This window comes from Neodiprion pinetum, chromosome 7 (assembly GCF_021155775.2).
Source record: "Neodiprion pinetum isolate iyNeoPine1 chromosome 7, iyNeoPine1.2, whole genome shotgun sequence".
In the NCBI taxonomy this organism is placed as follows: Eukaryota; Metazoa; Arthropoda; class Insecta; order Hymenoptera; family Diprionidae; genus Neodiprion; species Neodiprion pinetum.
In genome coordinates, this window is record NC_060238.1 from 13,745,551 (window position 1) to 13,761,861 (window position 16,311).

Below are 16,311 nucleotides of genomic sequence, written 5' to 3' on the forward strand. Positions count from 1 at the left end.
GTGGTAGCAGTCGCGACAATTGTCGGGTGGGTTAACAGGGCGATTCTAAATCGCCCCAGGATGATATCTCCGAAACGAAGCAAAATATGGGAAAACACCTCAAAAGAAAGCTTTTGGATGTAGATGGGCAAAGAATACGGTGCGGTTATAGTTTTTGTAGGAAAACGGGCTGAGCTGCGGTGAAGGTCAACTTGGTTAATTATAAACGGAAAGATATTGTTTTTCTTGTAGAATCTGAAAGCACATCAGATAAAAATATCTGGACATATATGGTATAAAAATAATTATGAGATAAGAGCTGAGCGGTTTGGATCATAACAGGGAGGTCAAATTAATATAAAATACTCCAAGTATGAAAATGTGTCACTAAATTGAAAATAAGAATCACACGTATGTTTATATGATGTAAGAATCATACAGATACGAAGATATTGGCGGCGAGGCATAGGTAGGCCCTTCTGTGAGTGGAAACGTCCGCTGAATAGAGAAGGAAGAAAGATCAGACAGGCGTTCCTGTCTCTCTTTAACGACAATAGTACGACAGGGACAGACACAACTGTGGGACTTGTCATCTTTTTCTATTTCCTTGACGCTTTGAGCAATGCCACACCGCCTCTATCTTAATCGACCGATACAACTGTCGGTAAGGTTGCTCGTTTTTGACCTCAAGTCGGTACGGCAGAGCATTTTTTATCTGACGAGAGTGGGGGTAACCTTCAAGGGTTCGCGTCTGGGATGTGCGGAGCGGCTCGGTCGGTAAGGATGGTGTTTGTACTTCGAACCCCTATTACCATACTACTGTCGTTTGAAGCGAAACCGTGGCTAGGTAGGTAGGCTAGGTAGAAATCTTAACCAAATATGCAACCGAGTATAGAAAGACTTCAATCACCATCTATTTTATTCATATCCAACATCGTCACTGTCTACTGTGCATATTAATACGTCCACCGAAAAACACCTCTCTCGTCTCAATTCTATTTTACAAATAATTTCCTCCTCACTCTGCGTTTTTATATTTTTAATCATACATCTGTATGTTATTCGTTATTTATTATGTATTTTGTTATATTTAAACTACAAGGCTAAATTGATAGACCTGCGACGAGTAGTGTGCTTTTTATACTGTAACCTTCGAATAACTTATTTAAGAAAGAGTGGAGGAGTGAAAGAAAGAAATCGAATTATCAAAAGTTGTACAGCAAACTCAGTTTCTCTTGGCATCTGATTTTCGGTGTTTATGTCTTTTTCTTATTTTCTTGCATAGATTGTAGAGAAAATAAAATGGTTACAGTATCTGATCGAGAACTCTTTGGCGAATCCATATGTGAATCATATACACGTGAACCTTCATTATCCTACATATAACATACATTGAAATCAAAAAACATTCAAATCAAAATTATTTTGAGATCAAACAAAAATAAGGAACTTGAATTATTTTACTCCTAATTCTATTATTCAGGACATTTACTATTATTTTATGAATTAATTTGATTTTTATCAGTCTTTTCTCATCCACATGAGCTTTTTGTGGCATTTACATGCGTGTGAGTAGATCATTTGAGTACTCCTAAAAATCCTTTTTAATAAAATTGCGGCTCTTCAACTATAATTTAACTATATCATATATTATTATCTGATAAAAGATTCCTCATATGATATTCATACTCAATCATTAATATTGTTGAACAAAAATTGTGAGAGCTGTGACTAAACTGTTGCACAATATCACTGGCTATGTTTGCAATTGAAGGTCCATCCGAGGAACTTTGAGGTTTGTATAAAATACAAATCATTTTTGTCTTATTTAGTTTGTGTAAGGATGAACTTTAGCACTGAAATTTATGTTTTTAAAATAATATGGGTAGTAAACAGTTATCATAGTATATTCTATCCTCAGTAGAGTCTGTTCTAGTTCACCATCGACATTCGGGTGAGGCATAAATTTGATTCGAAGCTAATTGGCTCACTAACACTTATATATGCCTTATGACGAATAGAAGAATGGTCCCAAACTTGATTTTTTGTATTCCGTGTCAGAAATATTATGAACGGATCTGTGATTTCAGCAGAAGTTATAAAAAAAAATTTACCCGTGAATGTCAAAACATTTGAAAGTCTGATATGACACGAAATGATATGTACGAATAAGTGAACAAAACCTATTAGTTAATCCGAGTACATATCATGGCTATAATACATGACTGTTACAGAGAGAAAGTCCAAAATAGTATATTGTACTGAAGTTTGGAGGCGAAAGTTTTTTGCCTAAGTTGTCCTATATAGAGATGGGGATACAGAAACTTTTTATCTACATACCTGTTTTGTATATAAGGCACTCAGAGTTCCTGCCTCGATACGCTGTGTTTTGTGGGTTCTCTATCGATCTGAATCGGAGTCATCCTTGTGCAATACTTCTTTTGTAAACGAGGCTCGCCGAGTTCCTGCACTTGCACGCTTTTCTTTGTGAATTTTCTGTTGATTTAAATCAAAGTCACCCTCGTTGTGCGATACTTGTTTTGTAAGTGAGGCTTGTGGAGTTCCGGCATTTATACGCTCTTCTTTGTGGGTTTTCTGTTGATCAGAATCAGAGTCGTTCGCACTGTATGATTCAGAATTGGAGTTCTCAGTGGCCTCTAATCCAGAAGTCAAGTAATTGGTATCATCCGTTCTGTTTCTCTCAGATTGATTTCTGCTTTTCGTACTTTCTCTACGCCGCTTCATTCCCATTCTTTTTAAACCTTCATTTTCTATAGGTTTTTTGTTTTCTTCGTCAGAAGCACTGCCGTTTAAGTCAGCTTTCCCAGGCACAAGCCTCTTTGTTATCTCGATTATATGACCTTCATCTTCCGTCGTACCCTCTCCAATTAGATCAGTTACGTGATCATCGATGTCTTTATAGTTCTCCGAGGAATATAATATTAATATTATGCTAATCTTATTCAAACAGATGGTCCCAATGTACTAAAAGAACGTTGTAATAAGTATAAATAGTGAATAACAGATTTAGTCCACGTTCTACTTTGTAACAATAGTTTCGGCTCATCTTTTTCACACATTCGAGCACCACTGATATTTTTTGAGCGCATTTTAAAAATATGACGTGATATTACGTAGTATTCTTAAAATAAATCCATCATTTACTCCTTTTGTTTTTTGGCGTTATTTTCTATCTAAAATAAATCACTGATTAAAGTTTTCAAAGAAAGAATGTTTGTGATGGCGAAAAAAAAATAAATAAAAATAAAAAGTCTGCCCACTGTTTTTTACAACCGAAAAATGTTCGTCGTTGGCCTTAGTATTTTTAAAAATTCAAAATTCCTTTGCTGTTTTGAGTTTTCAAAAATTCATGACTCAGAAATGGCTACATAAAAAAAAATTGAAAAAATCGAAGAAGTGTTTCAAAACAAGAACTATCACATAAAAAATCACTGAGAAAATCGAAGAGGGTCAATGGCTTTGGTTCATCGAGTTGACGTGGAGTTCCCCATATGTACCTACTTCAAAATACAGATTTAATCGAATCCCAGAAGCGTTGAGTAAATAGCGTGTAATAAATGATTTCATTTCTTACTTGATGTACGGAGAACCCTGGTTACTGCATATTTCTTCCAATGCATTCGGAAAACAGGCTGACTCTTCACTAGATCTTCATAAGAGGCTGCTTTCCCAAAGTTGGTCGGCCAATAGCAGTATGTATTATGGTTTATAGGCCACAGTATTGGGACAGCGGTCACGTGTCTATCATTCCCACGTCCAACGAATTCGACGGCAGCAAACATGTCACGTCTTTCTGTCAATGTCGTGTAATCTAATATTTGATCGAACTGTTATTAACTATATTAACTCGTTAACCCACTTCCTAATGTTCCCCTGAGTTTCTGTTTTCAAATACCCTAATATTTTGTGCTTTTGATACATCTCACAATCAATCTTGCAAAAAAAAAATAATCTAACCAATAATTTACAAACGACGTGTACTTATATGTTTTCACCGTTTCGCATACTAATTGTTAGTCCGACTGTTTCGGTCGGTTCTGTAATTATATCTGGATGGTTTTTCATAGACGTGACCAGGCGTTTCGTAGGTCGTCCAGGGTGCCGGTACAGTCGATTGGGTGCTGGTTAAGCAGTTTCTCTAAGTCTTCTTTACTGAGGTTGCAGATCCAGGAGTGTCTTGGCATTTTCATGTCGGATTGCGGAACAGGATTCGGTAGGTACAGGGGAATATACTAACGATCCAATCTACTGAAGCTAATATGATAACACCTAAGAATAAACGGAGCTCGGAAATACTGACGGTATGGAATAGATAGATAGATAAGAAAATTTATTTGAATCTAGAGCCTAGGTTCCCTCAGAACCATCATAAAAAATACAATGTAACAAGTGTAATGTGTACAGAGGTCGTAATACATTAAATGTAGTAAAGATAATAATAACAGTGATGCAATTAATAATAATAAAAAATAAAGAACAAAAGGAATAATAAAGCAGTAAAACAGTTTTACAGTGTTAGCATCATACGAGGCACAGCAACATTTGATAACAGTAATCAAAGATTCAGCATGGCAAATTGGCAATTCTGCAAGTAATCATTATAGCACGCACTACGGAACAGTCCAAGATTTTCGACTTCAGTAACTTCAGCAGGTAACGCATTCCAAATGCGTATGCCGCGAACAAGAAAAGAGTTTTCATAGATACAACAATTCGATCTAGGCACACGTGAATAATCTTCTCTTACATCGCCCCTACGCAACGCAACAGGCAAAAATTCTAAGTTACATCCGAATAGCGAATGATAATTCAATCGTATTTCTTTGTAAAGGAGGCATGGTATAAAATAGTTTCTTCTGTCATTCAATTTTAACCATACTAGTCTCTCAAAATACGGCGTAACGTGCTCAACCCATGCAATTTTAAAAATAAAGCGAACACAGGAGTTCATTTTGCGCTGCAGTCGCATCTGCAAACTATTGGTAATATTGCAGTAAGCCGCACAACAATAATCAAATACTGGGCATATCAACGTGGTGACTAGCTTTATACGTAAGTTCTCGTTGAAGATTTCATTATTAATCTTTAACTGTGCGAGAACTCTCATTGCACGACTACATACACTCATAACCTGGCTGTCCCAAGAAAGAATATTGTCAATTAAAACACCAAGATACTTACCAGTTTTGTCATAGTGAATGATACAATCATTTACGAGAATGCGATCAGCATACTTACAACTATTACAATAAACCTCAACCCTACTACCAAAAATAGCAGGTTTTGTCTTCGATGCGTTTAGCTTAAGGTAATTAATATTGCACCACTCAATGATCTTAACTATTCCTGCATTCAGCGCAGCAACACAATCATTCACTAGGTACGGACAGCAGGATAAATATATCACTAAATCATCAGCATAAAATAAATATTGACAACTTAGCCGCTGAGATAAATCGGAAATATAAAGCGAAAACAACAAAGGGCCAAGTACACTGCCTTGAGACACACCGTTCAGTACAACCCTCCAAGAGGACACACGCTCATCAGCAAACACCTGCTGCCTTCTTTGAGCTTAATAAGACCTGACCCACGTAACAGCATTTACAGAAAAATTCATACATAATAATTCGCGCAGCAATTTTTCATGGTTCACAGAATCAAAAGCCTTACTCAGATCAAAGAAAACAGCTACAGTCATTTTTGACATATTCATTGCTGAGCAAATATCATCACAGAGCTTGATAACAGCAGTCTGCGTATTCAAGCCCTCCCTGAAGGCCATCTGATACTCGTCAATATAATTGCTCTCAGTAACATACTTAAAAAATTGATCATGCACACACCTCTCAAGGGCCTTTGACAAATTGCTCATCAGCGATATCGGCCGATAATCAGCACATACCTCAGCATTCGACCTTTTTAGTATAGGGACAATACGCGACGACTTTTACTCCTTAGGAAATACACCTGAATCAAACGAGTTATTAAAAAGCAATGTCACAAATGGTAACACAAATGACACTTAATAATTCTAAGAATTATTATATAATCAATGAAGAGGAAAAAAAATACGAGCGGCAGATTAAATTAAAGCGGAGTGTAACCAAGTTGATGGCTGCTTCACGGATCACGGTCCCTGTTCGGGCGCCATTTGTAACACCTACTTAATTGCATTGTCGCCATCTTGTCCATTAGGGCGAAAGAATGTATTCGAAGTATCCCGATATTATTATTTTTGAGACGGTAGATTCCACCTGTCATTTTGCCATACCACCCCGTCATCCTGCTTCGCCATCTTGCTTCGCAATCTTGTCCGCCATGTTGTTGTTTACATGCATTAGGTTCGGTTAGGTTAGGTTAGTAACGTGTTCCGTCATCTTGTCAACCATCTTGCTTCAGCCATCTTGTTGCTTACATTGATTGGGTTGAGTTCGGTTGGTTCAGGTTAGCTTAGGTCTGTAACACACCGAATACATGCTCCGTCATCTTGTCCATCATCTTGCAGTTCAGTCAGCCATCTTGCGGGTCATTTCACCATCTCGTAGGCTACTCAGCCATCTTGCAGGTTAGGTTAGGATGGAATGGGTCAGGTTAGCTTAGGTCGGTAACACACCGACTATAGGTGAGGCGCATCCTGCAGCTTCTGCTGAGATCGGTAAAACAGATTGACGCAGAACCTCCCTTACATATCTACTAAAAAAGGGTGTATTCGGAAATATACTTACAGTACTGCAAGTACTGGCAACCGCGTTCCGAAATCGCGTGACAGCTTACTGCCATCAGTCAGTAACGTCACGAAATTTTTGACAACGTTGACTGAGATTACTGTGATCTGGGATGTGAGGCAGTTGCAGTAGTCGAGAGATGGCCGCGTCCTCGGTGGAGTTGTAAAGTAGCGTTTCGATTTTACTGCGACTAGCAACTCGAAGTGAAAACGGAACGCAGTTCGCAATTGACTGCGTGACGTCACGATCGGCAGTACTGAAAGTATATTTCCGCATACACCCATAAAATAATCAACAACGAAATAAAATTATCGAATACCAAGAAAAAGCACAAAGGAGAAACGAAAGGAGGAAAAGTAGAAATTCAATATGAGCAGAATACACGATAAAACAAAAGAAATCAAATCAAATTTGTTCACAAAAATCATAAATGGTCCCGACTCGCCATCAAACAATAATGCAATAATTCTAGCAATCAAGTATTTGTCATTTATAGCTGGCGTGCTACAGAGACTTTCTTTTTAACTAGGAAACTACAACTCGGTGCATCCTGTGCGCCTAATTACTTGACACACCTACTGTTTTCAAATTTTGTGCACCCATCAGTAGCAAGACAATTAACACACTACCTTTCTGCGAAATTCTCGTAATTCATCGCTAAACAATCCAAAGAATAATCCTTTCAAATTCAGTGGTGACTCGTGATGCGCTAATTATTCGAGGAGGTTGTCTATTTATTGTTAGTCTACATTTGTTTTCGTTTCTTGTTGAACCGTTTTTTTTTTTTCCGAACCTTTAAAATATTTACAATTTGTTAAGTTGTAAAAAAAAAAAAACGAAGAGCATGTCGTACATGAGTCAATTACTATGTTGATACTTGTTGCCTTATGTAAAAACGAAAATATTTTGACTAGAGTGTGGCTCATTTCGTTTCAGGTTCTCGAATGGGGCACAGTGTCTTTGATCGACCGAAGTTTTGAGGAAGTTGCACAAATCATGGAACGCACTGGTGACGTCGCTGAACTTGTTGTCGAGCATGCCACCGATATGTGAGTTCTTTTATACGTTTTCTATTGATAATAATCTGCGCTACATTGTTTAACCCTTTTAGTCATAGTGGGACCGCTACGGTACTACTTTTTAAAAAATCACCTCAGAGCTCTAGTATTGAACCATGGCCTCTGAAAATACGTATCTAGAGGTTTTTGAGTCGCCGATCACGAAAATGAGGTCAGATTTTGGAAATTCAAAATGGTGGATCCGTTATAGTCGATCCAATTGGGCAATGTGGCAATAAAAATTTTAATCACGTGAAATCTTACTTTATCAGGAATATTCCTTCAAATATACATTAGAAATGAATATTTCAGTTTATTTGAGATGAAATTTGAGATAATCAAAATCCGTAGTTCTTCATCATTATCATTATCATTGATATATATATATATGTATATATATATATATATATATGTGCGTGCATGCGTCATAATAGAGAAATTAAAAAAAAAAAACAATTAGAAGAAAAAAACAATAAAAAACACAAAAAACAAAAGAAAAAACAGAAAAAAGCAACAAAAAATACACAAAAAAAAAACAGAAAAAAACAAGCAAAAAAGTGGAACTAGATGCTCCTCACGTCCTCGTCGTTGATTCCGGGTAGGGCTAAGAGAAAGACCCGAATATAGACAAAGAAAGATAAGATGGCATTTGCCATCTTGGATTTAGGAATTATGAAGTTATGACTCCAGATTCGTGATCAGCTATTCCGAAATCCCCCAAATGACTAAATTCAGGCCAAAATATTGAGCAGAAAGATATAAGATATAAAACTTGATGTTCACCATATCGGATCCGCCATTTTCAATTATGAACATCTAATGCCAGATTCGTAATCAGCGACCCCGAAAACCCCTGAGTACAACGTTTTAGAAGAATTAATACGTATTTGGAATTTCCCGTCCGCCATATTGGATCCGCTGTTTTGAATTTCATAAATCTAATGCCAGATTCGTAATCAACGACCCCGAAAACCTCCGACTACGAAGTTTTAGAACAATTAATAAGTATTCGGAATTTCACCTCCGCCATATTGAATTTTGAAAATCCAATGCCGGATTCGTAATCAGCGACCCCGAAAACTCCCGAGTACTAATTTACATCAAAATTCGTGTAGATGAAAAATGTATGACTGAAAGGGTTAAAATCCGATTGGACACCAATGAGGGGGGGGGCAATACGAACAAAGCTGACGATTTTTATTGTCAGTTTTTAATTTGTTTTCATCGACCGAAGGTGTCTTTTTTGTCTTGCTAATTTTTGTCCCCCTACATTCGAACGGTATTCGTAGATTCAAATCGTCATAGTAAGATATTAAGTTGCATCTATTTCCGGTATACGTTGGTTCAGTGGTACGATATTCAAGCAGAATATAACTATTAGGAAAGTGGGTCGAAGTAGGCTACTGAATGCTAAGTCAAACTAATTTCGGACATAATAAAGCTAAATTTAGAGTTCGAGAACGTAGACGCGTTTGGTGTGCTACAAGGAAAAATTCTAATGATTGAAACATGACCCTTACCGATTCAATAGTGTATTAGATTTATACTTTGACACACACTAATTTTTCAACACCTACGAAGGAAAGTTCGATTCGAGAAGTAATGATGACGGTATCACTGGCATTGCGTACAATTGGAGCTACGTAACTCATGCTGTTGACCTAAGAATTTAAAGGCAAGACTTACGCATCCGAAACTCTGAGAGGGGACACGTTACAGACTAGCGAATAAAGAATTTCAGGATTTTCGTTTATTTTTGTTTTCGAGTATGTGCAACATCAGGCATAGAATCGACGGCGAATTCGACGGCGTCTTATGACAACGGTGGCGGAAAATTTAAACGAAGGAACGACGAGAGTGATGCTACACAGAGAGTGAAGCGCCTCGCGTGAGGCTATGGAGAGAGCGCCAACGAAGAGCTCTGCCGCGAGGGAAACCGAGGCGGACGAGATTCCCATTGTTGGCTAGCGAGCCGTAACCTCCCCGCCGAATACTAGCATCGTACAGCCTCGCGAAGTCGTCACCACGCCACCGCCGAACAATGGAGCACCGTCGAATCCAGCAGCCAATCAACGTTTCGCGACAGCGGAAATCGGTGTTAGCGATAAGCTAGACTTGAAGAATTTCGTAATCGAATCGAAGTTCGAGAACCAATAAGATCTGGGACATATTTTGGGACTGATAGCGCCTATGTACGAATGTCAGATCGTTACTTGAGTCCTGACGTATGAGAGTTACGGAGCAATTCAAGATTTTGAAGAAAAAGACGTTGAGTTGCGGAGAGAAGCCGACGATCGAGAAACCGTGTTATAATTTTGTATATTCGCGGAGAAAAGAGTGCGAATGTTCGACTCCGGAGTAGGAAACGTTATGGTGTGACTTGGTTGCGGTAAGCACTACAAATTTCTCATGGGCCAATTTCGAGGACGATTCGGAACAGCGCACTAAGTAACTGTAGGCCATTTTGTTAATTGCGTTACGAAGGTACTCGAAATCCGTTTGACATTTTCTTAGTTTGTGAAGGGTAAGAATTCTCGACCTCGTAGATAATATATTAGTGAGTCTTGGTGAGCGGTCATAGAAATGTATAAATTGTATAACGTATATTTTCCTTAACGTTTCGGCCCGGATATGGGCCCTCCTCAGAACGATTAATTTTTTTTATTTGACTGCCAAGAACAAAAATTTTCCAGTCAGACATAAATTACCAAGTATGTAATACTATTAAAGGTTATTGCCTAATGTAGGTTAGTGAGAACATATCTCATATCTGTTATGATTAAAAAGTAATAGAACTTAAAGAGTAATTTACCTTTTATAAGACAGAGGATTAAGACGCTGGTCAGAATCATAAAATACTATTTGAAGAGCGAAGGTTCTTCAAATAGAATGACAGTGAACGTTGTCGACTTCTCCAATTGTTGAAAGTGTAGGTGTAAAAGATATGAAAGTTAGTAATCGAAAAAACTATTTATATTTACAGTGTATGAGTCAAAATATTAAAAAGGTTTAAAGAAAGGGTTTATGATAGTTAAAATAGTGTAAACGATGTCGAAACAAAGGTAATGGTATCGTTATGACCCTATTCTCCATGTCTAAACAATTTTGTTAAACCGTTTGAGTCAACTGGTAAACGACGACTGTTGGGAGAATCAAATATGACCCAGAGTGAAGGTGAACAAGTATAAACATTTGTAAAAACATGTGACATGGGGACATCAAAATTATGTACTTAGTTAAGGTTAAACAAAGTGTGATGTGTGGGCAGTAATCAGCGGTTTGTAAATATTGCTCAGATGTTCAACATCTTGTCTAAGATTAACGGAATTTGGACGTCCTACAATATTGCACATTTCTAGAAGTAACCGTTTATAATAATTGGGTTCTGCACAAAGGATGTTTGTATTGTCATAGTTGAAAAAATGTTCTTTTTTGATCACATGTTTAGTTGGAGCAGTATGTCGATCCTCATTATCTTGTACGTTGCGTTGATGTTCTTTGAGTCTAGTGTCTAGATGGCGGCCAGTTTGTCCAATATAAACTTGATTGCAATCGTTGCAGGGTATTTTATAAACAACGTTGGATCGTTTGCCCATAGGGATCCCATCTTTTCCCGAATCAAAGACAAGTTGTAAATCTTTTGAGTTTTTTCCTACAAAATTGACATTGTGTTTGGTGAATAACCTATTCAACGACTCAAAGAGACCCGATACATATGGGATAGGGATAAATGTAGTGGCTAGTCTGTTGTTGTCATCTGCGGAAGCAGAGTCAATATTATGGTCAAGTAGGTTATTGATATGGAAGCATCTCTTTTTCATATGTTTGTATAAAAGGCCGTGTGGATAATCATTCCATCCCAAAATATTATATATAAGAGACAAGGTTTTTTCATGGAATTCGATATTTGATAATTTGATGGCTCGGCTCAACAAGATTAAAGATGGTACCTATCTTGTAGGACATCGGGTGGTGGGAATTAAAATTCAAGTATCTTTGAGACCAAGTTTTTTTGTGGAACCAATCTGTTTTGATTTTAGAGTTTCTGTGTATCAGCAATAAATCCAAGAAATTGATAGCGTTATTATCTTCTATTTCAATGGTAAATTGTAATCGGGGATGATATTGGTTGAAAATATTCCGTGTGTAGTCTATTTTTTCTTCAGGAACAGCAGTTAAAATATCGTCAACATATCTGAAATAGAAGGGTATTTCAAAATCTAGTTTGCTGATGCATGACAGTTCTAGGTCTTCCATCACAAGATCTGACAAGATTGGAGAGAGAGGGGATCCCATGGGTAACCCGAATTGTTGTGCGTATGTATTGTTACGCTAAATTCTGTTACCCTTGGAGGAAGACTTACCGTTGACACTTTGGCGCGATTCCCCACTTATTCAAAATATTAAACTATAACAAAATAAATCATGTTGGGCGCCAGACGCGTTAGCGTCGATTTTCAAACAATAATACAAATCAATAAAAATAACACAAAACCGTACGAAGAATAAATAGTGAACCCGTTGTATGGCTGGCTAGGCTCAGGTACTTCCACGTACGAACTGGTAGAGTGGCGGTAATCAAGGCAGCTAACAGTAATTACAGAATTGAAGAAAATAACGAAACAAAGAATAAACTCAGGTCAGAAGGAAAATGAACAGGTCAATCGATCATATATATTGTTGACAAGGTTACATGGTTGAGACAGGAAAATAAAATGGTATCGACAGCGGTAGTTAATAAAATAAGCAATCGTTGTTCACAATAATTTCCATAGAATAGCAGTAAACGGTAGCTTTGAAACGAGAGACGGCAGTTAACAGAGAAAAATGAACGTAGGTCGGGAGATGCGATATAATGCAAGAATTTACTTAAAACTACACGTCACTGGGCGACGTGATCTTACCCAAGGTGCAAATGACGCTACGAAAATTATTATTCTGTCAATTAGAAACGAGAGAACTTTACGGCAATCGGTAGAAAACAACGTAACGATAGTTCGGTAGATAATACGACGAATTCACCATAGACTATAACCAGTACGAGAGATTGATATTCATTAACAATTTACAAAATCGGTAGTGTAAACGATCGACTAGATAACTTTCGGTAGAATTATTCATCAACGGTAGAATCAATAATTTATAATGATCACGGATCTGAGGAATTGAACAATGAATCCCTGAACATAACTTCCGATAGAATTATTCATAAACGATAGAGTCAATAATTTACAATGATTACGGACCTGAGGAATTAAACAATGAATTCCCGAACATAACTTTTGAGAGAATACGAAATACAAAATTATGAGAGAGTGAGAATTTCGGAGAGTTTACAAAATAAAGAAATACACTAAATACACCGCCGTACAAAAGAATCAAGAATAATTCGCAGAACTTAACTTAACAAAATACAAAGAAAAGAATAACAGGTAAAAATAATATAAAATTGCCAATAGCAATAGAAAAAAAAGGTGCGGTAATATTAAGAGGCTGATTCTACGCTTGGTTGTACTCCAAGGAACTCAATATACGATACAATAGGCACAAAAATAAATGAAAATATAATAAGCAATAACAGAAATAAAATATAAAGCACACTACTATTACAAAAGAGTATGGAATGAAACGTAAAGCCAATAGGGCTCAAAATACGATAGAAAATACAAAAGCAGGCTAATAGAGATTCACAAATAATCAGAAAAGTCATAAATACAAAAGAAATAATTATTCGGCAGTTACGAGGTCGCTCAGACACGAAAATCATTAATTACTGAAATCATGCAGTCACACGGCGGCTTACTGTAACTCTAAGCCGTGGGCCATGATTCACACAAAACTGGCATCGCACGATGCAACCAAGAAACGATAAATATAATATTAATGACCGAAATCATGCAGTCATACGGCGGCTTACTGCAATTCTAAGCCGTGGACCATGATTCACACAAAGTCGATGAATACCAAAAGAAAGAATAGAAATTATGAGCAACTTCGTAACGATACAATACAGGGGCAAAAGCCTTACCTTAGTTGGTGACTTCAGGCACACAACACTGAATTTATTTTAAATAAAACTTAGAATAATCAAAAGAAAATACGAAGGAAGGAAAGGACTTTAATTTATGGGTAAAAGTTAACGATAGTGCAACGATAGAGGGTGTGGAGAAACGGTAGATAAAGTAGCGATTGAACGAGAGGAAAAAGGATCGGTAGCTCAAAACGAGAGAATAATCGGGAGAATACGGATAAACACAACTGTCGCTCAGCAGGTCAAGCGTGGAATAGAAGAAGGTCGGAGTTCGGCTCGCCGATCTCGCGGTTGTCGTGAGGTGATTCTTCTTCCCTTTGATTGGTTGGTTGACCCTCACCGCAAATAGGCCATCCCCCTGTGGCGAATATTGGTTACGGCGTGGTCATGCGTTTTCGAAAATTACCGCTAGATGTGGCGTAATATGCTGCTCGTGATTTCGTCGTTGACACCAACTCGTACGATTTACTAGCTGCTTCAGTTTACTGTCCAGGTTGCCTATCATCGGGGACTTCTTTGACAGGCATACACAGGGTGCTTCTCGGTCAAAGTTACCGAGTGGAGAGTGACGCCTCATCGTTCACTTCCACCGGCTTTTGTACAGGCAGTAGCCGGCTGCCTGTACCCGAGGTCGTGCAGTCAGACGGTTGGCTGAACCGTGGACCACGACCCACACAATTAGTCCTTGCCGACAGGAAGGCAGCGTCGATCCTCGGAACAATGGCTTTATCAATCTGGACGTAGTGGTTCGGAGTCGGTCCGGCACCAGGCCGGTAAGTCGGAAGATGGCAGGCTACGGTCTGCCCTTCACGCCATCCTTGCGGCATCCGATAGAGCGGGCGGCTGGTTCCTCCTTGAGGAGCGGTGCCCTCGGCCGTCGGGAGGATTTTCATCTCCCTGTTCAACGGCAGTCGAGGCGATACAGAAGGTTCGGGTGGATGCTACCCCAGGTGTATAGAAGTGCACCAAGGTAGCCAGCATAGTCTGATTAGACCGTCGGTAGGCGAAGTCGTCGAGAGCTGGAAACGGTAGATATCGGTCCCTCGGTGGTCGGGATCGTCGTCGTCCAAGTACCTTTTTAGCTTGCGCCGAAGCGCGAAATAAGGAATTTACAAAGAAAGAATTAGTTAAAAGTAGTTATTGCCTATTTTGTATCGAGTTCGGTTGGAGTACCCTGCTGAGGACGCGTAAACTAGAAATAATAACGGTTGTGTGCCCTTGTGACGGGCGACTCTGAAACGCCACGTTACAGTCTCCTTGTTAAATTTGAAGATTGCCGAATCAAAACAGATGTTTAAGGCTTTAACAAGTTCAGTAAGTGGGTTTGGAATCTTTTTATCTAGAGAGGCCCAACGATTTTTCACTGCGAGCATAGCGAGATCTATAGGTACATTGGTGAATAGAGATATTACATCTAGTGATATTAAAATGTAATTGTCTGGAATAATCAATTTATTTATTTTTTCTACCAATGTAAAACTGTCTTTGACTCTGGAGGTAGGGGGGGTGATATTTGTAGTGAGCCATGAATTAATTAGTTTAGATAAGGCGTAAGTCGGGCTATTAACAAAAGAAACTATGATTCGTACTGGAATTCCTTCTTTATGGATTTTAGGGAGGCCATATGCACGTGGGGGTACACCGTTATAAGTAGTGATACTTCTGCGTATGCTTTTGTTTATTAGTTTGGAATTGAACCAGCTGAAGGTAAGTTTGTTCACCCTAGTCTGTAGGGTGTTGCAGAGGTCATATCTAACAATTCTATAGGTGTTAGTGTCCGAAAGCTGTTGTCGCATTTTGTTATTGTAAGTATATAATATACGTTAATATACGTTATACATTTCTATGACCGCTCACCAAGACTCACTAATATATTATCTACGAGGTCGAGAATTCTTACCCTTCACTTTTAAATTGGATCACTTCTGAGAACATGGGCTATATTCACAACATCGAGCTTTCACACGGAAAAGCGACAGCTGAAAAAAAATTAATTTGTGTGCCTCAATTTTTTTCACCCCAGAACCTCGATCCGTGCCACTCCGGCAATTTTTTGGTGATATTGTCACACATATTGGAAGACTGTAATTTTTTCAACAAAAAAAGGGTCCTTTTTGAATCAAAAAAATAATATCTTCCTTTTTTGGTAAAAAAATCAGCGTTACCAGAACGTAAAAATTTTTTGAAAAATTCCTCTTGATAGCTCACAGAAAATTACAACTTTTATGTGCAGTCATTTTTTTTTCAGTCACTTCAAGTTTCCGAGATATATTCATTTGAAAAAAAGGCAATTTCTCAAATAATAAATTAAAAAATCTGAAAAAATTTACACAGAGTACCTTTTAGTAGTCCTTTGATATAACCAATTATGGGGCAGATCTGAGATGGTCGAAAAAAAAGTGGCTGAGTTGACGGAGAATCCCTCATACGTCGTTTTGATTTTGTACGAAGTAATTTAAGCAACAAACGTTGTCCTCGTCAATATGAGGGCGGT

At 38.1% G+C, this 16,311-nt stretch overlaps 1 protein-coding gene across 1 annotated transcript in view; it reads left to right on the top strand.

Annotated features, from left to right (window-relative positions):
• Fife (regulating synaptic membrane exocytosis protein fife) overlaps positions 1-16,311 on the top strand; it is a 2,091,151-nt gene that overhangs the window by 1,522,710 nt on the left and 552,130 nt on the right. The window contains exon 13 of the mRNA XM_069137999.1: positions 7,665-7,777. Coding sequence (XP_068994100.1) covers positions 7,665-7,777 — 113 coding nt within the window. The remainder of the gene's footprint in view (positions 1-7,664; positions 7,778-16,311) is intronic.